Here is a 25,587-nt window from a genome sequence, read left to right on the forward strand (position 1 = left end):
GAGTGCCGCCGGTTGTGTGTCGTGATAGCTGTCTCACTTTCCGTGTCTAACCCATTTTCCCCTCTGTGAAAGCGGCCCGCATCGAGGCGATGCTGCAGGGGAGGGAGCAATGATACAGCTCAGAAGTGGACGAAGAAGAAGTGCTTCGCCATCTCGCTTGTGACGAGAAAGAAGAAGTGGTTCGTCTTCTGGCTGGTGACCGCTCGGCAGACTGGAGCAGTTATTGTGTCTCTGTGTGCTGTGTAATATTCGTGACAATATTCCACAACTATGCTAAATCACCTCCTCTGCCTTCCTTGCCTAGCATCTTATCGGACTACTTAGAACAATAGCATCGTTCAGTATTATTGCTACTTAGGCTGCACAGTGTGAGGAAAAGGCTGGCGTAGGCATTTATTCATCCCATATTGACTGTGCTTTCTCCCTTAGGCTGCTTGATTACACTCCGGTATTCATCGCGAATTTTCTAGCCGTGTTTGTAGCCAACAAAAAGCTTAGTACTCAGCAATGTAACGTCAATATTGTATCTGAGGCCCTTTCATTTCGTACAGCCGTGACGTCAAAGCGGAAAGATTTGCGTCCTCTGTTTTGGACTTCGGCCTTCTCATGTTCGTCAGGACAAGTTTGTGAGGGCCCCCGACTACAGCAGACATAAATGAGACGGTGTACTTCCTCGTATCTTTGAGCGGGCCTCTTCTGCACTTACTCCCGGGACCGCCGCGATGGCTCAGTGGCTATGGGGCACGGCCGCTGACCCGAAAGGCGCGGGTTCGATCCCAGCCACGGCGATGGAATTTCAATGGAGGCGAAATTCTAGAGGCCCATGTACTGTGCGATGCCACTGCTCATTAAAGAAACCCAGGTGGTCGAAATTTCCGGAGCCCTTCACTACGGCGTCCCTCATAGCCTGAGTCGCTTTGGGATGTCAAACCCTCATAAACCAAACCAAACTGCACTAACTTCCTCATCTTACGTTGTGGGCGGGTGCCTGTTTCAAGCAGTTTTTATTGGTAAAGCACTCGATGTGATCAGTACTCAAGTCTAATGACTGCCGTCATTTGAATTTCAGGTGCAATTCAGGTCAATGCTTTTCTCGTCAATGCGAGGTGACTCTGGGCAATTTTCGATGCGGGATTCCTCCCTACTGTGATATTTCTTGGTGCTCTCCCTCAGCCTAGTGTTCTTTCTACAAGCAGCCTTTGAAATTTCTTTCCGAAATTCAGGATTGTCCCTGACAATTCCAACTTTACTCTCGTTTAACGCCACATAGCTGGGCTACAACCACGACACAGCTCACTCCGCTGTCCACAAATTCATTTCTTGAAGGAGATACTGCTAGAGGCGCTTACTGCGCTGTCTTTTATTTACCTCTCCCCGTCCTTTCCTACGCCGCTCTAAGCTCAGGCTATTTTCGCTTTTTTTTTTTTCATTTCAGTCGCTGCTCCTTTATATTTTTCTCCTCTTTTTCCTTGTTTAAATTGTACCTGGTAATATCAGGCTTTCATTTCTTTATTGTTCAGCCAGTCCCCCTCATGGTCACGTGCCACTCTCCAATTATTTACTTAGCAACATCTATAAAATGTTACTCTGCTGACATCTGCCATTTAATACTGGGACTCAAAGTTTGAAGCCATTTTAATCTCCAAAAGCAAAGACCATAGAGCCGCTCCACAGAGCTCTGTTGCCACGTAACAACAGTAAGGACTGCGACTAACACAAGTGTGCTAGCCCATACGGACAGCTACTGCTCAGGCTACAGTGTAGTTGCGTAGACGATCTACAGAAGCCAAACATGTCCTTTGAGCGGCGGGGAGGCTATGCTGACCAGCGATAACCTGGAGGACCAACGGGCCCTATCCAACAGGTCCGCAGGCAGTTAAAGCCATTGGAGACCTGCAATAAGGACCCCCCCCCCCCCCCCATAAGCTCGAACAACTGCCATTCTGTTTAATATAGTTCTTCCTCCTCCTCCTTGCCATCTTATAGTGGATATGGTATCCAGCACTTTTACAAACCAAAGTACAGTGCTGTGGAGGTTCGCAGGCGGCGCAGTGAACGCAGTTTTGGTAAGAAAAATGCTGCATGTTTTTCTAAAGTATGCATTAGCAGTGCTTGATGCTTTTCAAACAGTTCGTTGAACGGGAAGTTGCACCGCGCTGAAATTAGTTCAACTGGAACTAATTTTCACTGGACATATGGTGGCTTCGGCGAAGAATTTCACAAAACTTTATTCATCTAAAAAGCTCATCAAGTGATGGTGCTTCAAGTGGTATTTCACTCTACACAAGTTACCAGGCAATTTCTCTGTTCTAAATAATAAACGTTTGAAGAAAGAACTGAACTGTACCTGAACCTCATCTTTCTTTTCTTGTCAGCGCACCGCCGCGATCTCCTTTTATGGGCATAAATTCACTGCGCGAGAGCGCTCGCGTGACGTTGGATGGGAAGAAGAAGAACCACACGCGCTGCTGGGTGCATGCTGCACGAGCTCCGCTGATTCCATACCGAGCAGCAGCAGCGCAGTCTTTGCGATAAGCGGACTGTTCTTGTTCATCGCCCTTTTCCCTAGCGTTCTTCTGGCATCTAGGACCTTCGGAGACCCCAGCTAAACGGCTGCGAGGTGATGAGTGGCAAGGCGAGCGGGGGCGACGGCGCCAAGGCGGGCGCGAGCGAGGACCAGCCCAGGACCGACAAGGCTTCGAAGGGTCGCCGTACTGCACCCGGTATGACGCAGAGCAAGGTCTCTGTCGCCTCTTCCAAGGGAAGCGGCGGATCTCATCAGAGCAAAGCCTCTTCCTCGTCTTCCAAGTCCAGCGGCCGGTCCCAGCAAAGCAAGATCTCGCGCAGGAGTACCGGCAGCGAGTCCAAGGCAGCGTCGTCCACCACAGCCAAGGCCAAAGCCAGCGCCCGGAAGGCGACCGCGGCGAAAGTCCAGGGCTCGTCGACCCCAGACCGGGCATCGAAGGCGCGCGGCACGATGCTCCGCTCGGACGCGGACAAGACGGCGGGCGCAGACGCCGAGACCAAGGACCTGGCCAACTCGAAAACAAAGCGGCCGTCCGGCTTGAAGGCTGTGAATCCCGACGACAAGGCTGCTGAGGACGTCGAGGCAGGAGCACAGTCCAAGGTCTCTCGCAAAAGTGCCGCCGGGAGACCTGTGAGCGGGAAGCCAGAGGCGTCTGATGAGATGGCTGCGAATATGTCGATGAAACCTGCGGCCCCTGAGGACGGCGGACCCAATAAGACCGACGGGAAGTCTTCGGGGAAGGGCGTGGCTGGCCGGAGCCGGCTTTCAGCTCTGAGGAGTCTGCTGAAGCGCAAGTCGCTAGCGGTCCTGAGAGTCGCGAATGTGGCTAGGTTCGCGACCCGCCGAGCTCCTAAGCCTCCCCGCGGAAGGCGCAACTCAACCATGCAGCCGGTGGGTGATAACCAGCCTACGACTGCACCGGACGTCAGGGAAGCTATTTCCAAGCTTATTCCGCACGGTAAGAAGCCTCGAGTGCCGACGACTTCTACAGCAGCCAAGCGCGGATGAGCTAGAGAAATTTCTTGGCCTCCAACTGTTCTCATAGAGGGCTAGGTTTTCAACAATAATGCTAGATTTTCAGAACGCTGGCTACTATTCACGCAGTACACAAGAAGCAGTGTTCTATGTATTCAAACAGCCATGTAAACAAACCCTTACGTAAGCAAACTGAACCGTATCTTAAGGCTAGCCGGTATTCACTCTCTCATGCGATCCCATCGTGTTTCTGGGCAAACCTTCCAGATGGGCATCTCGTTCAAAGAATACAAGAGACCTGCTTCATACCAGCTTCATTTCACAAGAAATCCAATAACGTCTCCGCTCGTTCTACATAGCTAGCGCTCCGTTCTCTGGCTAGGAAACTAGTCGTCAGTTATATCCTGATAAAACCTAATCAAAGTACAAATACAATAAACTTAGCCTCTGACTCAACATCGATACTTTTTTAGTGTTACGGTGTGGTTTAACTTTGCATGCTATGGTTTTGGTTGTCATGAATCAATTCCAAAGACTCAATATTCAAGCGCTCGCCTTCAGTTTCTATTATAAAGTGTTAAGTAATGCCTGAGCCAATAAGTATTCGTTGGCGTAAATGTTCGATCAAGTTCATTGACCACTTGTAAGTGTGTGCGTAAGTAGTAAGTGGAAGACCAATGTTAATAAATCTCATTTTGCCAGAGTCGTCACCAACAAAGAGATGTCCATAAAATCTCCTGCCCCATTTTGCCACAGCCGTAGAAAAGGTAAAAATCTTCCTTGTCCTGATGCAGAGCCGAGCGGCCACAGCGACCTGGACTCCCAACAACAGCGCTGGCTGGCCCTGTGCGGCGCGCTGTCTCTCACGGTGCTGATGCTGATCTTCTTCAGCGTTGCCACCTACTTCCTCACCACGGGCACGACTACCGTCATCGTGGCGTGCGACACGCCCGAGTGCATCGCCGCCAAGGCTTACGTCGAAGGCCTGCTCGGCGACCCCAAGGACAGGTGCGCTTGTCTGAGGATGCTTACGACGACCTTTACGCCCGGCCAGCATAAACATGCTCAGCTCAGCGCACGAGAATATATGTGCGCGCCCAGTTTCGACTGCGAAAAATTCTGGCGGCGCTGGGGTCCTCTTCGCGCATCACTTCGCAAACACTGAAGCTTTTCTTTTCTTTCGCTGTCTGATTATGTTTTATCCCTCACCCCATCTCAGCACACTCATTCCAAGTGTATTTTTATTATTTATTTCATTTGCAGTTTATTTTTATTTCCCTCATTTCCCGCGTACAGTACCTTCCTATAACCAAGTCAAACGAACATGCCTCGATGGCCTAGGGATAGCGCGTCTGACTCGTGACCCAAGGGTCGTAGGTTCGATTCCATCTAGTTACTGAAATTTTCTTTCCAGAGCACTTATCCAGTCAGCATTCTTGCATGTCATAATGACGCTTTTGTAATGTTGCGACCTTATAATCACCATTTCTCTAATGTTGTAATCAGTTAATTCCGCACATCCACATGTGACGTCGCGACCCTCCCGAACAGTCCGCACTTTCTCGACACGCCAACTTCGACGGCGGGCTCTGCGCTGAGTGGGATCCCATCGCGTTGCAAGCTGCCGGACATTTTACCCTACCGTGAGACGCAGAAGAGACAATGTGGTCAAAATTTCCGGAGCGCTCCACTACGGCGTCTCTCATAGCCTTAGTCGCTTTGGGACGTTAAACCCCATAAACCAACCAACCAGACAATACGGTTTCCGTCGTCTGCCTGCCCTTACCCTATGGCAACTCTAGCTCATTCGAAGGCCCACCTTGATATACTCAGCCAGCAGCAAAATTCATTTGCCCTGAATAATCTCCCTCAGCGTAGCGCTGTTAACTACTGCTATCTCGCAGCCATGCAAAAGTCATGGCACCTGAACTTGCAGAGGCCGGGCTTTGACACCGCTTGACGAACGAAGCCCTTCACCCACCGCTCTCAACTCACGTGCAGGTGCACAGACTACTACAGCTACGTCTGCGCCCGGTTGATCCAGGAGCGCTCGAGCGTGAGCGAGGTTGCCTTTGCGAGGCTGCACGACGGGCTTCTCCGCGAGAGGGGCACCAGCGGAGACAAGCTCGGCGGTCACGTGGCGGCCACAGTCTACTCCGGCTGCCACGACTTCCTCGACTGGGAAGAGTCGCTGGCCGGCGAGCTGCGGGAGACTGGCCAGTCTATCATGACCGCACCGCTACGCAATGCCGCCAACTTCTCAGAGATTGTCCAGGTTAGTGTCTACGCATAGCAGCAATGGCCATTTGTCTGCCCCTAAGAGTTTGCCTGCAAGCAATGTTTATGTTTAGTAGCACTACTGCCCGCAATCACGTATTTCGCGAGGTGTGTCCGAATCGGCGCAGTGCCCTTGAAGCGCGGAGATTAGCAGGTGGCGACGCGCGTCACGCAGCTGTGTGTTCAAGGACATACTTTGCATGATATTTTAGCACAGGAGGACCACTTCATTGAGTCAAATTTTCCTCGGTAAATGCGGTATTAGCATGTCCAGTATTCTTGGCCAAAATTTTGAATATTGGAATATTATAAGGCGCTGCTATACAAATACTGAAGGTAAGGCTTCATTCTGCCGATGCGTAGCAAAATGTTTCTTTTAAAGTTTTTCATCCCTGGCATCGAGCTGTTAAAGCTGCCATAGGAAACCAATGGGGAATGTTTCTGACGGTATCAAAAAGGGGTTCGATCCCGGCCGCGGCGGTAGAATTTCAATGGAGGCGAAATTCAAGAGGCCCGTGTATTGTGCGATGTCATTGCACATTAAAGAGTCCTAGTTGGTGGAAATTTCCGGAACACTTCAGAAACAGCGTCCCTGAGTCGCACTGGGACGTTAAACTCCTATAAACGAAGCCAAACCAATCGTCAAAAACGTTAATACCAAAAAAAAACAAGCCTCCCGACGGGAGAGCTGCGGATATATCGATGGTCATAGTGAAATCTTACAACGTATGAAAAAATTGTATTCGTAAACTCTTTCCTTTTGAAAAATGCTTTTGTCCAGAATTGTTGGGTATGTAGGCTAACAGGCTGATGATAACTCAAATGAAATCACTCGTAAGCAGGCCTCAACAGGGCAGGCATGTACGAGAATATTTTTTTCTTATTTTCGCTTTAAATGCATTTCTTTCCCCTTACGCATCGCTAAGGGTGAATTTTACAATAAACTGATCATTTACATTACTATGCAGCTAAGGAGCTTAACCAAAGAATACAATCCACGCGATGCAACTGTGTTTCCACCATCACATTAAACGATGTGCTTAAAAACCTAAAAATTCGCACGGTATTATCCTCGAAAGCGCAAAATACACCTCTAAGCGGTATACTGGCTGTACTGAGTAATTACTCCGGCTTGCATGCACATATATCCGTGGTACTCACGCGGTACGGGCGATATGTTCCTTCTTAGGCTTCTCACTACTACCTACCTACCCATGTACATGGTCTGTTCTGAAAGTAGTAGGACTCATTTTTTAAACAAAATTTATTCAAGAGAATAGTACAAACGATTACAATTTTTCAAGGTAAGCACCCTTCCGCACCTACACGCTGCTGCCAATGAGTTTTACAGTTTTCGTACGCCTCCAGGAACGCCTGGACCGGAATGCTGTTTAGCTTCCTCGTCACGGCCTGTTGAACCACCTCTACCGATACGTGATGTTCCCCCTTGAGCGTCGATTTTACTCTCGGGAATAGAAAAAAGTCTGGCGGGGCCAAGTCAAGGCTGTAGGGGGGCTGAGGCAGCGTTGCCGTCATGTGCTGGGCAAAAAATCATTCACATGATGAAGATCCTACCGGTTGGCCTTTTCCTCCTCTGACAACACTCCCGGCACCAACTTCGCGCACGCTTTCCTCATGGATAAGTTTTCTGTCACGATCTCAAAAACATGGGTTTGAGGAATGCTCAAGTCATCAGCAATCATTCTGATACTTATTCTACGGTCACTGTTAAGTAAATGTCTCACTCGCTACACATTTTCGTTGGTCTTGCTGGTCGAAGGGCGTCTGGAGTGGTAGTCTTCCTCCACTCTTTCCTTACCTTCTCGGAACAGCTTGTGCCACTCAAAAAACACCTGATCTACCCATGGAAGCGTCACCGTAGGCCTCCTTAATCATGTTGTGAGTCTCTTTGCTCATTTTACCGAGATTTACTCAAAATTTGATCGCGTATCGCTGATCCAGTAAACGCTCGATGATTCTGCGTGACGAGACGTTTCGACAGGGGTTCACAGCACAAGCGACCCCCTCTCTTCAACAGCCGAGAGCCGACGGCCGATTTTCCCCAGCATTCCCAATATCCCCCTTCAACGATCCTGCACGCGCAGACCACCTCTCGTCCGCCCGTTCGCCCAGGAAAAAACCAGTCCTATTACTTTCAGAACAGACCCTGTATAACAGGAATATCCGTAAATCGTTCAGCCGTGATGAAGTCGCATACTGGAAGTAAGGTCACAAATGGCTGATTGTTCTTTTTGTTGTTGTTCTCCCAGCTCCTGGTGCGGATCTCGTTCCAGAGGGGTCTGCATACCGTGCTCGTGATCGGACTCGTACGCATCGCGGAAGGCGCAGACGTCTCGTTGAACCTGTCCCCGGGCAACTCCCTGCTACGCAAGTTCCGCATGGCAAGCTACGACCAACTGGAGCAGAACTTGAAAGCCGCGTTCTCGTGGGCGCCTCAGGTAAGCTCCTTGGCGTTTCCTTGCTGAAGCGTTACTGGCTGGGTTCATAGGATACTGCCTGAAAGAGTAATATGACGCTATCTGGGCCGGACTTTGCAAAAACTAAATACGGGGCTTCACGCCGGATCGCGCACTATCAGCTGGAGAATATCGCCCAAAAGTAGCGATTCAGTCCATCTTACGAAATCCGTGCAAATTTATTCCTGTAGAAACGTTCTCAACCGACTTCTGTTCTTCTTTTAATGAAAATGTGTATTGAATTTTGTGGGCGAATACATTTTTCTGTTCTATGCAGTGTAGTGGCATGCGCCTTTTCACAACGGCAATGCGACGTTGTCGGGCACCGTTTAATGTAGTTCATAAACGTAAACGCTGATCATTGCACCCTTTCTTATGGCAGGTCAACACGAGCGCAGCCTTGAAGGAGCTGGTCATAGTCGACAAGCGCGTCGAAGAGGCTCTCGCCGCCAGTGATGAGAAAACCGAGGAAGTAAGTGGACCACTGCGCAGCTTCGTCGGCGGCCTCGTCGGAGGCGTGGACGCCGGCGTGTGGGCGACCGCCGTCAAAGACGCCAACCCCGGCGGCGCCACCACCAGCGCCGAGATCAACTGCTTCGCCAAGGCCTTCACCGGCGTCCGAGGCGCATTCCGCCAGTTGACCGCAGTTGGCGTTCGCAGAGCGGCTTCTTACTTGGCGGCGAATCTCGAGGCCGAAGTCGCCTTCCTCGAAGACGCCAGGCAAAACCTTAAGGAAGACGCCGCGGCGAAGCGCCGTTTTTGCCTCGAGCTGGCGCGACGAAGCGTGGCCCTTACGTGGCACCCGCTGACCGCCAGGATCCTGAACAGCGCTCCGCACGAGGCCTCGGTGAGGGACATGTTCGCCGCTCTCCGGGACGTCCTCAACAGCAACAGCATCGCTTTCACCTGGCTCGACCCGGAGGCGCGCGTGGCGGCGCTGAACAGACTCAACGGCACGGCGCTGGTCTTGGTCGACGCGGCAGAGCCCGACAACGCCGCGAGCTACGAGAAGTTCATGCCTGTGATAGCCGAGGCCAAGGACTTCGTCAGTGGCTACGTCAGCGCCTTGAAGGAGACCCAGTGGCTGCAGACGGTGTCGCCACCAACACGTCTGCAAGCCCTCTACGCGAGCATGGAGCTGACCGCTTCCGTCGAGTACAAGCCTTGGCTGCGTTCCATCGTGGTGCCTCCGATGCTGCTGGCGGAGCCGTACTTCTACAGCAAAGCAGTGCCGATGCACTTCAACTACGGCACCGTTGGCTCCCTGCTTGCTTCCAGGATCGCTGAGGTCCTTGGCGCGGACAACCCGCTGACCTCTGGCACCAACAAAACAGGTGCGTCCAGTTAGTTTGGTTTACTGGATTTCATGTTTCTGTGGTCTGCGGGTGTTCAACATCCCAAGCGACTCGGGCTATGAGGGACGCCGTAGTGAAGGGCTCCGGAAATTTCGACCACCCGGGGTTCTTTAACACGCAGTGACATCACACAGTACACGAGCCTCTAGAATTTAAATAAATTGGTAAATTGGTAAATTAGTTTTTTGGGAAAGGAAATGGCTCAGTATCTCCCTCACATGTCTCGGTCGTATTGCGAGACGGTGACCGCTTCAATAATCTCACTTAGGTTATTGAAGCGGTCACCGTCTCGCAATACGACTGATATATGTGAGGCAGATACTGCGCGATTTCCTTTCCCCAAAAAAACCAATTTACCGATCTGCACCCAGATTTCCACGCTGAACGTCGTGCAGAGAGCCAAATCGTTAGGCAAATGCTTTCTTAATGATACTTTTGTGGTCACCACGGAACATGGTACACTCGGAACTGGGGGCACTATACGCACTCAGCACACACATGTTGGAGAAGAAACAGCCGTTGCTCTAGCCACTGCGGGATCCTCAGCAGAAACCATTGTCAGTGAATCAAAATTGGTGATACGTAACTACATGTTAGGAAGAGCCCCACAAGCAGCACGTATTCTGCAAAATTATCAGCCCACACGGCATAATTCGCCTAATCTGGACGCCTGCTCCTGCCTTCCTTGCTGGTAATGAGGTGGCTCATAACCTAGCTCGAGAACTGTCCCGCCGAACTGGGCCGTGCAGCCCGCCCGCCCTATACTCCGGCAAAGACAGTTGTTTACTAACAGAGAAATCCTGCAGCACTAAAGGCTTGCAAGACTCAGATTCCCCTCAGCAGATAAAACGCTCTCTAAACAACAAGCCAAATCCTGGCGTAAACTTAAAATTAACACCTATCCAAATCACCAATTGTGTAGCTTCTATTCGAGAGGACTCTACTCAGACAAATGCAAAAAGTGTGATAGTAAAGCCGATCTAAACCATATGATCTGTAACTGCCCCCAGTCCTTACCTGCGAGTCACTTTATTGCCAGCTCTGGTCATTGGGCGGCTCTAATGTTCATCCCTGACCCGGGGACACAGATCAAGCTCCTCCAGCTCGCTGAAGACGCCGCCCCTGCTTAAGGGATAGCGGCCGTCGTTTAAGCGGGGAGCGACTTCGGGTCGCCCCTCTATGTCCGCTGGAAATAGTTTCACCACCACCACCACATATCTCGGTGGACACCTGAACCGCGCCTTAAGGGAAGGGAGGAAAGTGGGAATAAAAGAATGTCCCAAAGCAACTCAGGCTCTGAGGGACGCCGTAGTGAAGGGCTCCGGAAATTTCGACCACCTGGGGTTCTTTAACGTGCACTGACATCTCACAGTACACGGGCCTATAGAATTTCGCCTTCATCGAAGAAAGAGGTGCCGTAGTGGTCTCCGGAGTAATTTCGACCACCTGGGGATCTTTAGCGTGCACTGACTGACATCGCACAGCACACAGGTGCCTCTTGCGTTCCGCTTCTATCAAAACGCGACCGCCTTCATCGAAATTTGACCTCCGCGACTGGGATCTAACCCGCGTCTTTCGGGTCAGCAGTCGAGCGCCATAACCACTGAGGCACCGCGGCGGCTGTCTCATGTTTTTCGATTTTCTTCACACATTTTTTTTTCTTCCCCCATGCATACATTAGGTATTCAGAGATATTCATTTATATTTGCATTCTGAGTTGAGCCAGCATTGTCACGTGAGGTTCCGCAGACTCGTGGGTGCGCATGCGAACAGACAAACCGCCTGGACCCTGCAGCTCCAAAGAAAAAGTTCTCCACTAATTTCTTACCCTTATCTGTTTCCTCGATGAGCGGCCTTTCATTTCTGTAATACATTCATAGCAAGTTTACTACCCAAACACTACGTTCCCGAGGCCGCAGTGATTCTGCTCCTAGACCGCTAACATCAGGCATCGTTCTCACCAGAAAAAAAAAAAAACAGCCGAGCTGTCAGTCCTGGCGTGATGATTATCGCCCAGAACTCTGCAGTTTTGTTGATCCATTGCGGTGAATCCTTTGCGGTGAATCTTGGACGCGTCGTCACGCTATCCCTGGTGTTTTTGAATCGTACTGATGCAGGTCCCAAAGGCAAGCCACCGGCCAACGGATCTGGCTGGAGCACGCAGTCGGTGGAAAGATACAGGAAGAGCGTAGCGTGCCTGCGGGAGCTGCATACAAGGCTTGGCTCTGCCGACGGCGCCTCGGGACCACAGCGCGGACACCTGAACGTCCTGCTCGCCTGGGCGCAGGCAGGTGTGCTCTGTTCTAACGAATCGCAAGTCACTGCGCTGTTTGCCGATCCAGGTGACATAATGCACCTTGCCGACTGGCATAGTACTTTACTGATATCTGCGGTTTTTGTGCTGGCCTTCGTAAAGTCGCTCATCAGGATAACGTCACTGTCAAGACGACTGTCAAGCCACGGTGGATCATTGTTGATGGCTGTGGTTAACCGGCGATGTTCTTAATTGATGCACGTCATGAAAGCTTCAGCGTATTCCCTTATATTGCACGAACACTATCGTTAGAGCGTTCTTGTCTTATTAATGACCATGGGCCAAAACTCAAAAGCAGAGTTGACGTGCACAATGGTGAAGGACTATAGATCAATATCTGTCGCGCGGGCTTCTTTGATGTGCACCGATCTTCGCAGGGTACGAGCCTTTCGCATTTCACCTCCATCAATATATGCTCCTCCTTCGTGTTCAGTAGTAAACTCTGTAATTTTTTCATAATAGTTACCAATGATTCTACTTCCCATAATTCTACTGGTGATGGAGAACAAGCCACTGACACTTTCCTATCTCGAGAGATCAATACAATAAAAACAAATTTTCCTGTCTCGCGGGGAAGATGACTGGCCATGCGCGGCACAGTTCATTTAATGCAGGTGCGCTCAAACTAAAACGGTGTATAGACCTGAACCTCTGCTCTGCTCAAGCGCGCAGCAATCATTAAGATAACTGGAATTATGTTTTGGTGCTCGGAGCACGGCGGTTTTTTTATTATTACGACAGCGTGCGTGCTGGCATAATGCATATACACGCCAGATTCAGTCCAGTAACGTTTGGTGGTGCGGCCCAGAGATCCACTCTATACATTTTGCGGCCGTCATGGGTGCGTTCCGCACCGGAACAAGGGCTTCTGCCGGATAGCGCGCAAATAGGGCTAGGTCCAGAGCAAGTGTCTGATGTCCGCCTCACAGACAGGAGAGCTTGGTTCTGATTATGTTGGCTCTGATGGCGAGTTGATATGTGCAGCCTACAACCATAAATTTTGAGCATTGCTGGCCTTCATCATGTGAGTGCTTACGTCTGTCGGCAGTCTTCTATTCTGATTGGGATACCAACTTCCTTTATTGAACGTGTTAAAAACGACTAATTCAATCCAATATATTCCTATTGTTTTTCAGGTAGATTCAGTTTGATCATCCACAATAGATACATGCTTACAGCTTCTGAACTAATATCGGTAGTGCGTAACTTTTATGTACTGACTCTAGCTTGTGCCCTTCTTCGCAGGGCCTGCGCATGGCGTACGAGGCGCTCCTCACCTGGTTCACCACGGTCGCCGGCGACTCGGATCGCTTCCAGCACCACTGGCACGCGGCGCAGGTGCTCTTCTTCGCCCGCTTCTGCCTGCTGTCGTGCGGCGTCGACCGTCGGCCAACCACGGCAGTGCCTGGGCGCGACCGATGCCTCGTTCCGGTGCACAACATGCGCCAGTTCGCCGAGACCCTCGAGTGCGGAGACGCGAAGGGCTTCGTCACCGCCAGCTGCCCGCTGTGAGGCGCCGTCGACCGCGACGGCGCCATTGATCTGTAGGATACTTGAGTATCCCTACTTTTTTTCAATGGGCCCGTCGGTCAGGACGACACCATTGATCTGTAGGATACTTTAGTATACCTATTTTTTTTTCAATGGGGCCGTCGACAGGACGACACCATTGATCTGTAGGATACTTTGGTGCTTTTCTTTATTTTCAATGGTGTCGTTCACCACGACGACACCATTGATCTGTAGGATACTTACATGTTTACTTGTGGTTGCAATGCTTCCATCTACCAGGACGACACCATTGATCTGCGAGATAGTTATGTTTGTGTGTGGCTGCGGTGTTTCCGTGGACCAAGACGACACCATTGATCTGGAAGATAGTTTTGTGTTTGTGTGTGGTTGCCGTGTTTTTCGTCGACCAGGACGACACCATCGATTTGGAAGATAGTTTTGTGTTTGTGTATGGCTGTGGTGTTTTCCGTCGACCAGGACGAAACCACTGATCTGGAAGATAGTTTCGTGTTTGTGTGTGGTTTCGGTGTTTTCTGTCGACCAGGACGACACCTTCCTTTTGAAAGATTGTTCTGTGTTCGTCTGTTTACTAGGCGTGGCAACAAACGCTCATAACCGTGACTGAGCCTAGAAAGGTCATTTGTGCAAGCGCTGTGCTAGCTGCGATGAATGTGCAGTCACCTGGGAAGTAGCAGCGCCAGAGAGCCGTATGCGCCATGCTGCGTCATCGCACTTAGTCCATTGACAGCGCTCTGAAGAATCCTTCCCGGTTGATGTAACGGTATATATAGCCAGGAGCTCCACGCATGCACTTATAACGTCACAATTTATAGTGTTTTGCTCTATATTTGTTGCATCTTATATAGTCGGTTGGCAGTGGCACAGGCTGGTGCAAGCACTTTCAGGATCGTGACTCGTGAGCGTGTGCTCATGATTGGGATAATGCTGCCGGTAAAAACGCGCAGAGCTCAGTTTTTATACAGTATACTGCTGGTGATACGCAGCAGTCGTTGAACGTTTTACGACCATGCGCGAGTGAAGCACATCCGGCTCTTTCAATGCTTTTGCACGAAGCTATTTTGTTCACTGTTCCCTCAGTGGAACAAAATCACGTACAAAGTACCAACTCGGCATTAGTGGCGAGGTTAGCCTCTTGATTTCAAGAACTCTGTTCGCATGCCAGCCAAGACATTCTTTGATGGTGCATGTAATATTTCCTGGAGCAGAACCTGTTTGCCAGCTTAGCGAACATAAATAATAACCACGGGTGACATTACTCTGTCCGATTAGATTCCCGCGTGACCCATCCCAGCTGTAGCCGGGGTGGAGATAGTCTGATGCAATGATAGAAAAAGAAAGATATTGGCTGTAGTGCTCGCTTCCTTTTTGCCTGGTGTTTCCAACGGCGCTAACGATGCAATACTTCACGAGGCAGTGACTCGAAGCCTCAGGATTTCGGCCACGACTTGCTTGTTACAAACGTTAATGGTGCGCCGCTGCCCATGCGTTGCACCAAGTACCAAGTTGGCTTCGCTGAAGCCAGTGACTTTGGCTAAGCCGTGGATACAGCGCCCATTGCAGAAACTTTCGCTATTACTGCGACGTTGAAGGAAAAGGAGGCTCTAAGATGATTAAAGCTGGCTTGTTCATAACTGGCTCAACTACTTTAGGAGAAAGGGTAGTGAAGGGGAGAGACATAAGAGCATACTTAGGTGGACCAAACCACATGCGCTCGGTGCACGACGTCATTGCACGCCAAAAGCCTGCTCATCGCAAGCGGTCCTTCGAGCCTTCGATTGATTAGTGAGAAAGATTTCATAATGAGTTAATAATAGATACCTCAATTACGTCACAGCCTCAACTAGCGGCTCAGTGTTTAAGGCGCTTTTCTACCGAGACAGAGTGCCCGGGCCGGATCCGACCTTGGAGGCCGCGTTTCGATGGAGGCGGAACGCAAAAGGCGCCCGTGTGCTGTGCGATGTCAGCGCACATTAAAGATCCCCAGATGGTCGAAATTATTCCGGAGCCCTCCACTTCGGCACCTTTTTCTGCCTCTTCTTTCACTCCTACCTTCTTCCCCTCCCTTACGGCGCGGTTCAGGTGTCCACCGAGATATGTGAGACAGATACTGCATTTCCTTTCCTGGCAAACCAATTTACAAGACAAACTATTACATTGAGAAAGATGTCAGTGCACGTTAATGAACCCCAGGTGGTCGAAATTTCCGGAGCCCTCCACTACGGCGTCTCTCATAGCCTCAGTCGATTTGGGACGTTAAAACCCCATAAACCAAACCAAACCAGAGATCGGTTTTTGCTTCTTGAGGAAAGGAAATAGCGCAGTAATTGTCGCAGTAAAGTTTCACAGGTTCTTCTTCCTCGTTCCTTGCACCAAAGGTGCCCCGCCAGAGACGGTTGGTGTAACTCGAAGACTGAAGCTTGATCTTCGCACCAGGGGTGCCCCGTCAGAGACGGTCTCTCGATGAGTAGAGATGCAGGGATAAAGTGAACACTTATGTACAGTTTATGTACAGCAATTTACAATACATACAAGTTCAGGCACTAGAGACAAAATTAAACAGCAAAGAGATACACAACAACAAAAAGGCGGAACTGGCTAACACTAGGGGAGGCCCCTACTCGGCATAGCCGAAGATGCATAGCATCTGACCTTAGCGCAGAACCCCGCTTCCGGCTCCCAGTTTTAAAGCCCTAAAGGCCCGGCCCACATTCCGTAGCTTCCAATCATGTTGCGGCCTTAACATCATTGGTTCATCCAGGGCATGGCCAGCCCTCCAGCTTCCGTAAGGTAGAGCACTCTCTCCACCACAAAATAAAAACAAACACAAATAGACATTCGTGCCAGCACGTGCGCGAATCGGTACCGCGGAGCGGGGTGGACACCCGTACTTCTTGGCGCGTTCGCGAGCGGCCGCGTTCCAAATAGGAGACGCTTCGCTTTGAGCGCCCCCAGCCGCGTTCCGATGACCCCGCGTACACTACAGATCCCTTACAGTCGCAAATCTCTGTGGACGCCTCAAATGTGCCCTAAGGGAGGAAAGTGGGAGTGAAAGAAAGAAAGAGTTGCCGTAGTGGAGGGCTCCGGAACGATTTTGACCAGCTGGGGATCTTTAACGTGCACTGACATCGAACAGCACACGGGCGCCTTTCCGTTTCGCCTCCATCGAAACGCGGCCGCCGCAAGAGAGATCGCATTAGATCTCGACCAGCTGAGTCTCACATTATGCTGTAAACGTAGTGCAGTTAACGCCTACACTACTGCCGAAACTTCTTTTTGAGATTTATTTGTTTTAATTTCCTCTAATTATTCTGAATTCTTACCCAAAGCTCAACCATTAGCTTGGCACCAATTTATCCTCTTCTTTCGGCTCTCCTCACTGAACTCTGGCCTATCTCCCGTTTTGGGTTGCCTTATCACTAAGGCAACAACAACTGCACTCGGAACCAACAACTTCCAAAGCCGAATCTACCGTCCCAGTGCTACCCGGCCGGAATGAAAAAAACGCCCCAGGCAATCGAGATTTCGTTTCATGACCCCTCTGGCTACAGTGCCATGGCTACTACTGCTCGGCGTGCGTGTTGTAATTTATAACACAGTCGGCGCCACTTGCTAGTGATTGATCCTGCGCACCTGCAACAGTTGGCGCCACTTCCAATGCCCTGGTATTTGCTGCTTGATAGCAGCGCAGGTGTACCCACCGCGCTGAGACATAGCAGTTACGCCTCTGCAGGAGGGTACTCCCGGGACCCGCCAAGGGTCTCGACAGAACCGAGGAGTGCCACCTCAGACGGCTCCAAACCGGGTCTTTCTTATATCCCGCCGTACTAAAACACGTGGACCCGACATTCACGGGCAGGTGCAAATTCTGCGGGCGGTATGCTGACCTATACCACATGGTGTGGGCCTGCCAGTTAAATACAAATGTAGCAGTTATAAATCAGCCAACTAGGGAGGGCTGGGAGGCGGCCCTCTCCAGCTCGGACCTGGAGGCCCAGCGGGCCCTGGTGAAGAGAGCACGGGCAGCGGCGCCAGCCAATGGCGTCCCGGAATAGGGACTGCCACCCAGGTGAACGTCCATCCACAGCTTCCCTTCCCAATTGAATACAGTGCTACAATAAATGTTTTATGCGAAGCATACTACTTTAGCTACCGCTTCAGCCCTTCACCGTGGTTATGCGCCTCCAAATCACGTGATACATGACATCACACCACGTGACACGATGACGTCACGGCAGTGGAGAAACGGGGGCCCACCTCGCGCCGTCGCTGTGGTTGTGCGCCTCCAAATCACGTGATACATGACGTCACACCACGTGACACGATAACGTCACGACATTGGAGAAACGGGGGCCCACCTCGCGCCGTCGCTGTGGTTGTGCGCCTCCAAATTACGCGACACGATGATGCTTCGCATTCTCCAGGCTTAACCAAGTTAAGCCTCAGCCATTTTCTCCTCCTCCTCCATATCAGTCGAACTTAAATCATTGCCGTCGCCGGCACTCCGCTCTGCGGAAAAAAAAACCCCACTGCCATTGAAGAACCATGATCGAATATATACGTGGACTGTTGAAGCAACGTTTAGGAGTCTGTATCTTGTAAAAACTAAAACCATTGAAAAGGGCTCCTACGTGACCATGGGCGCATGCAATGACGAATATTTGCAATGACGAGCGCGATGTGCTGGAGCCAGTCACTCGAAACTTCTTCCCGATGTTGTCAATTGATTTCAGCTTGCGCTTTGGTGATCTGAATGTTGGGGACACCTATAAGGCAATGTCACCAACTCCTTTAGCATGTATATTTTTTGGTTTGGTTATTTTGTCGAGTCCTGCGTGTACCTCTTGTACCCGTCGAGCAGTGCCAACACTATGGCTCGTGGCCAAAACTCCTGCGTCGAAGCAACTTCCTCGTTACCACCAGCGCCGTCAGCCACCCGAGACGCGCTCAAGAGCTAAAAGAGATCGCGTCGGGCTCAGTTACAGTGACGAACAAGCAGCACATGCTAGACTGGTGTACGGACCACTTGTGATGCGTATTTACCATCCGTTACGCGTACACTTGCCGCCCTCCTTCGAGAACAGCGGCTCCGTTGTCTCGCATTTCTCTCATTTCTGCGTCGGCATTCACCGCAGAGCATAGCTGTTTTTGGTTACACCATTTGAATAACTCCGCTGAAAAGTTACCAGCACCGGTTTCTCGTTCACGCTGCTAAGCCTTTTTTACACCCGGCGCAGGGCAGCGGGTAAAGGAGTGGGAGGAGATTTAATGTCATATTTAGGATTACACGAGGCACAAGCGCTTGAAGCGCGTATTCGCTCCTTATACCTCATGACGGCACGGTCGTGAAAGTATTTTAGCAATGCAGCATGTTATAATATCGCCAATATCAATTACACAGTGTTTTCCGCGATAAAAAAGCACGAGGCCAGCCAGCAAGTTCAGTCTAGCACTGAGAAGGCCGTGGGGTGAGCGCTCCGACCAATGTAATAATATTAACCCAAAATTAAAAAGAAAAACAGTGCTGCAACAGCCTTCTCGAAAATTAATTTAAAATCATTGCTGTCAAGGCGGAAAGCTGGGTTAGTTTGTGGTTCATGACTGAATTAAAAAGACTAGCGCAATAGGCTGGGAAACACGGAAACAGACAGCACCCGTCCTGTCTGTTTCTACCCCTTTGCCCCAGTCTATTGCGGTAGCCTTTTAATTCAGACAGTTTTGAAAACCGCCAAACGTATGTACATTCAACCCAGACGTTGCGCACTCAAAACCTGCAGTTTGTTTCCCCTTTCAAATTTCACACAGAGCACACAGCGTGTTCACTTTCCTTCTGGTGAGCCAGGGAATAGTGACTCTGACGTCTAAAAATCGTTTCATTTTAAGTTTCAAAATAGCGCTTCTTAAGTAGACCGGTGAATCGGAATTTTTACGCAGCGTTCTCTGTAGAACATGAAACCGTGTCGTCTCATCACCAAAAGTGAGTCACTAAAAAGTCGCTAAAAGTGCCAGCAGATTAGTTAGGAATTGATATTATGAAAAACTTAATGAAAGAGGCTAGACGCTGTCCGCGCTTAATACAAGTTGTGAAAGAATACGGCCGCAATCGTGCATTATCATACGGTTATAAAACAAGCCAAATAAAAAAAAACTGTGAGCGACATATCATTCCATGCTTACTTTTTTTTTTTCATATATCAGCACGAAGAAATAAAGACAACAAACGTTTTATGACATGAACGACCGCCTCAATTTTTACACCTCCCTGTTGCTGTCCGTGCCCATTGACTACTAAAGTTAATTATACCTGGAGTGGCACTCAGCAAATCAGCAGAACACACAAAGTGGCAAGAAATAAACTCGGGATCTAAAAACATGTGTATCGGTTTGAGTACGAATGTTTTTCTTTTTTTTTTCTGGCAAATGGCTCGAAAATGTGGAGCAAGTGCGTGTTCATCACCACCTATAGTGGTGAGGCTCTAGTGGCAAGTGCAGCATCACCTCCGGGGTCATCCCCTCCTTCTGCATCTGCAGCTTCATCTGCAGCCCTTCACAGCTCTGCACCTGGTGCTGTCCGCACTCTCCCTTTACACCGTAGTCGCACCTTTGGTTCCTATATGTGAATATGATAATCACCGCGACGGAAAGCTACAGCCAGCGGATCTAGTGCGCTCTAAACACGAATACGCCCATATGGGAGTAAAAAGGGAATAAGTTGTCTAGCAAACTCCTTTTTTATGAAAAGAAGTGCGCTAGAGGACAGCTTCCCCCTTTGTACTCATTTCTGTTTAGATGGTTTGGTTTGGTTTATGGGGTTTAACGTCCCAAAGCGACTAAGGCTATGAGAGACGCCGTAGTGGAGGGCTCCGGAAATTTCGACCACCTGGGGTTCTTTAGCGTGCACTGACATCGCACAGTACACGGGCCTCTAGAATTTCTCCTCCAAAGAAATTCTAGCCGCCGCGGCCGGGATCGAACTCGCGTCTTTCGGGTCAGCAGCCGAGCACCATAACCACTGAGCCACCGCGGCGGCATTTCTGTTTAGAGTGCACCATTCGATGCATTACAGGGCTGTCGCATAGACGACGCCGCGATTTACTGCTAAAATGGCGATGAGCACTGGATGCTTTTAGAGTCTTCGCTGATATGGAAAAGCATGATAAGAACACAGAACTACTTCAGTGATGCTGTTAGTTTTACTGCATCCTCGTATCCTGAGTTGACGGATACTGCCTGCAAGTGCAACTGCTGTATGAACGAGATCTTGGAACACCAGTTGTTTTATTGGGAAATATGATGATATGTAGCAGTGAACTTCTTTCTTTTTGCTGTTAATCAGTTTCACTGCTGGCTTGACATGTGTCTATTACAGGTCTCTTCGATTTGGCTGCACTAGCTGCACTAGTTTTACCGTCCCAGTGATATCCCGCAGGAATGAAAAAACCGCCCCAAAATGAATGAGGCTAGATGCTGTCCGCGCCGCACTGTCGCTGTCAAAACGAATAGGCAAGTCCACAAAATGTGCTGGCCACCCGGCATCGTGAACTGGCTGGCACTGGCTCCGAAGTGAGTGCAGCGCAGTCGAGAACTCGTCGAGAACTAGGCCTGCACTTGTACAAAACGAAGAGGAAAGTGCGGAGGGCGCGCGCTGCACTGGCAAAACGTATACGACAGCGCTGCACTCTCTGAACTCGTGCAGATAGTGCAGCCAAATCGAAGAGACCCCACGTGTAAGCTTGCTGTTTCACTCGAATCTCAAGTTCGAGTACAATGGATTTTTCTGAATGCCTTCGGCTCCTCGAATAAGGAGCATCCCTCAGACTACCCCGTCAAAGCAATATGGACTGAGACCATGTTGGGTGAAACAATTTTTTTTTATTAATATTCTCCGTTCATCGTCGCAACCGGAGGAAAAACTCTAACTGGCGTTGAGTGTTCATCAACGCGGTCAGGCGGCCATGTGGGCACACTCGTGGTTGTTCACCGAGATCCGGTCTCCGTTCTTGCAGACGGGGAAGCTCTTGCCCAGAAGATTGAGTGCGGAGCAGTGGCCACGAACACGCTCCGTCTGCGGTATAAAACGAGGAAAAAGAAAGGCGGGGAAAAGAAAAACAGGCGGGCCAAAGTCAACAAAAAGAATGAGCTTTGGCTGTTTTTCTCCCTGACGGCTTCCCCGACCGACAAGTTCTGGTTGCTCCAGTCGCTGCCGTCAAACACACGAACCGCAGTGGTGTTTACAGTAAGAACACCTAATTACTAGCGTGTGAAAACAAGAACATAGAGAGACATATAACTAGTATTTGTGTCGTCTGTATCTCGTTCTATGTTCTTACGCGCTAGTTATTGTGTCCTCTCAATGAAACCATGACAGCTTGCTTTACCAGTTGCCTCCGTGTGCACTGGCACAAGACACGGCGCCCTCTGTATACGCAAGGACAAACCAGCGCTGCTCACCACTTGCACTTCAATGTGGCAGTCGTGTTGCGGGAGCGCGGCAGCCAAAACGGGCAGCTCGAGCTCGCCGGCCGGGGCGATGCCGCTGCTGCTCGCGGCCGTCGCCTTGAACGAGTCGGGTTTGGCCAGCAACTGCGTCTCTCCCTCGCCGTGAAGCAGCGTTCGCAGGGAGTCCGGCATCTGCGATCGTGTGGTGGTCGAGCCATATATCATATGTGGTATCGACACATCTCAGCACGCGAATGCCACGGCAAGTTGTTGCACGTGGAACAGTATAGAATTACAAGAAAAAAAAAAAAACCCGCAGGCAGATATAGCAAAGGACACGTACAGAGCATAAAAGTGTGTCCACGTCTTCCTCAGCGCCACTATGCAGCGACCAATAAGCTCGCACCCTTTCTTGTATAGCTGCCTTTACTCGGCATTTGTTCTTACGATCGTCCGCCGTTGAGAACCATACAGATCACGCTGATGCGGTGACTTGGTGATTTAAGCATCCACTCCTCACGGGGGCTTCGATCTACAGCGCCATTGAATACCTGCCGGTTTTACAATGGGTACAAGCTTTCCTCTGGCCAGGTGCTCGCCTTCTTTAGAGTGAACTGCTTGGGAAAATTAGCCTTTGACCTCACCTCGAGTTAACCAGAGACTTCAGCCGCTGCAATTTTTTTTCTCTGACATCCTTGTGTCATTAAAAATCAAATTAACAATAGCAACAACGGCCGCAGCGACCTTGTGATGTCAGCCCGGAGGCTTTACCACTGTAACTCCCAACGCACGTTATGGCCGGTCAATTAACAGCAAGAGGTTCTCACCGGCATGTGTGGTTAGCGCGATCACATGCGGCAAGATAATGTACAGCCAAGCACAAGTAGGTACATTCGTATGAATAGTCCAAGGTTTTCAAAATTGCCACGTGCTCCCTCCGAAACTATGCTGAAAGCAAGGCGCACGTTATGTGTATTATAACTTTTCCATAAGAGCAGACTTAATTTTGTCGAGCCTAGAATGAAATCGGTACACTATAAACAGAAAAGAGTAGGAAAGGAGTAAGTTGTCCTCTAGCGCGCACCCTTTTATAAAAAGGAGTGTGCTAGAAGACAACTTATTCCCTTTTTAGTCCCATATAGGTGCATTCCTGTTTAGAGTGCGCATATGGCAGGTTATCTCAGATAATGAATGGTAGCTTACCAATATCCCTGAAGAGAAAAGTATACAACAGCTGTATCTTACCGGTACTCACCTATGGGGCAGAAACGTGGAGGCTAACAAAGAGGGTTCAGCTTAAGTTAAGAACAACGCAGCGAGCTATGGAAAGGAAAATGATAGGTGTAACGTTAAGAGATCGGAAGAGGGCGGAGTGGGTGAGGGAACAAACGCGGGTTAATGACATCTTAGTTGAAATCAAGAGGAAGAAATGGGCTTGGGCAGGGCATGTAATGCGAAGGCAAGATAACCGCTGGTCCTTAAGGGTAACGGAGTGGATTCCGAGAGGAAGCAAACGTAGCAGGGGACGGCAGAAAGTTAGGTGGGCGGATGAGATCAAGAAGTTTGCGGGGATACAGTGGCGGCAACTGACAAAGGACAGGGTTAATTGGAGATACATGGGAGAGGCCTTTGCCCTGCAGTGGGTGTAGTCAGGCTGATGATGATGTTTAGAGTGTAGCGCGTGCGAGCCACAGCATACCGGTCCGCGGTTCCTGAAGAAGCCCTCTTCGGCGTTGCACGCCTGCAGAAACGCTCCCATGATCAGTGCCAGGGCGAAGGCCGTAGCTGACACAGCTGCCATTGCTTGGTCCTGCATTGTATGAAGGAAGAAAGTGGAGGAGGAAAGCAATGCAGGTGGAAGAGAGAAGCTTGCAAGGCTTCGTCGGAAGTTCTCTGCTTGAAGTACTATTTCACATTGTTTAATGCACACGCTTGACTGCAGCCAATAAATCCCTATTATACTGGCTCATTGGTCACACACATTCCGTGCCTGCGTTATGCAAAGCATGTGGTGCGACGTCCAACCGTGTCCTGCTCTACATCTTCCGCGCGGCCACACAACATGATCTACACAACATGACCTTCGTGCAGCAAGCACTAGGGGCGCTCATAAGCGAACGATTCGAGAGATATTGCTTACAACTTAGTTTAAGGTGTCGTTCACTGTTTGAATGAATGAATATGCCATTCAACGTGATATTGCACCTGTGCCGCGATGAGCCACCCGGTACTACAACAATGTTTTTTCTTCAGATTTTGCAGCATTCTTTCCATCCGCTACATCGGTTGGCTGAGAGCGACTACAGCGGAGCCGTGCCGGTTTTCTAAGCAAACAAGAAGGCGATCAAAAATACTAGAGTGAGATAAAATCTTCATATTATTTAAGACCTGACGTTATCGACCTCAGAAAAACTATTCTTGAAGATTCTTGACCACTAAAACTTATTGATTCTTGCAATACTTGAGGTCTTTTTTTTTTTTCAATTTGCAGTGTTCTATGTAATCTGTAAAGTTCTCCTTTATTTCATGTTTTACTTTCCGCAACTTTTCAAGCTTGCACATATGCCCTTCTGTCCAACAATGGTAAGTAGGACGAGCGTAGTAAAACTTTTAGCAAGTGGCATGCCTTTTCCAACTCTTAGGATTGAAGAAGGAAACCTTGAGCAGTCCATCAATCACCGTGTTGGAGTCCGCACCCCCCCCCCCTCCGCTCTCCCCACCCCTCGACTCTGAAAGGCTACCCGGGTTCCCTTTCCCCACCCATCGTCTCCTACCCTCTCTTTCTCTCCCTCCTCTCCCTTAAATACAGAGAAGAGATTCCCTCTCTCCACCTTACCTCCTGTCTACCGAGGCTTCACGTGGCAACACCAACGCAGGACAGTTTTTGCAATAATTGGCGCTCTACTGCTAACGCATTAATACGTCATAATTGCAGAGTTTCATCAACCAAAAGAGCAAACGCAGCTCCATACAATTTTTTATAGCGCAACTGCTTGCCGCAGTACACCATGCTGATCCCACATGCCTTGTTTTCTTTCTAAGCCGGCAGCGAATAGCGTCAAACACCAAAAGAGACGAATTATTCCCGTATAAATCTGGACGATTAGTCACCTTGTCTCCAGTTGCAAGCCGTATTTATGCGCTCTGGTTAAAACGAGGGACGCCGTACTAACGGACTATACAGGCTGAGTGCGTTAGCAGTGCTTCGCATCTTCTAGTTTCCTACCCTTGAAGCTCGTGCTCGTTCATTATGACCTAGCTGCTGGCTCCTATCGAGTTTTCAGTCATATTTGTCCACTTGGGTGCCTGCAAAGGCGCGTATACAGAGTGCAACCAGATGGTGAATCACGACACCGTGCCGTACTCCCGCAATTGCTTTCCCGTCCCTTATCACCCCCCTTCACCCATCGACCTCTCCAGGCGCGGTTAAGGTGTCCACTCGGAATGAAACCGCCACCGCGCCTTTCTCTTCTTCATAAGCGAACCTAACCTGACATCACGCGTGAGGGTTTCTAACTGCATTCAACGACCTGACTACAACAACTTCACTCGCCTTACTTGAGCGAACGCTTTTCACCTTTGTAGTACGGTTTGGTTCGGTTTATGGGGTTTAACGTCCCAAAGCGACTAAGGCTATGAGAGACGCCGTAGTGGAGGGCTCCGTAAATTTCGACCCACCTGGGGCTCTTTAAC

General features: G+C 49.9%; 1 protein-coding gene and 1 long non-coding RNA gene across 2 annotated transcripts; one reads left to right on the forward strand and one right to left on the reverse strand.

The window, feature by feature from the left end:
- The first annotated feature begins 11,752 nt into the window (after window positions 1–11,752).
- Window positions 11,753–13,437, forward strand: LOC149371150 (uncharacterized). The gene is made up of 2 exons (XR_016290372.1): window positions 11,753–11,902; window positions 13,171–13,437. It is a non-coding gene; the product is annotated as an uncharacterized LOC149371150 (long non-coding RNA).
- A 7,870-nt stretch (window positions 13,438–21,307) lies between these two features.
- LOC149371151 (uncharacterized) lies at window positions 21,308–23,700 on the reverse strand. The gene is made up of 3 exons (XM_089584890.1): window positions 23,594–23,700; window positions 21,907–22,086; window positions 21,308–21,520 (listed from the first exon to the last, which is right to left on the reverse strand). The coding sequence occupies exons 1-3, from the start codon at window positions 23,693–23,695 to the stop codon at window positions 21,401–21,403; spliced, it is 402 nt and encodes a 133-aa protein (XP_089441016.1). The 5' UTR covers window positions 23,696–23,700; the 3' UTR covers window positions 21,308–21,400.
- Between the last annotated feature and the right edge of the window lie 1,887 nt (window positions 23,701–25,587).

The sequence above is a fragment of the Amblyomma mixtum genome, chromosome 1 (assembly GCF_055824585.1).
Source record: "Amblyomma mixtum isolate Tamu chromosome 1, ASM5582458v1, whole genome shotgun sequence".
Classification (NCBI taxonomy): domain Eukaryota; kingdom Metazoa; phylum Arthropoda; class Arachnida; order Ixodida; family Ixodidae; genus Amblyomma; species Amblyomma mixtum.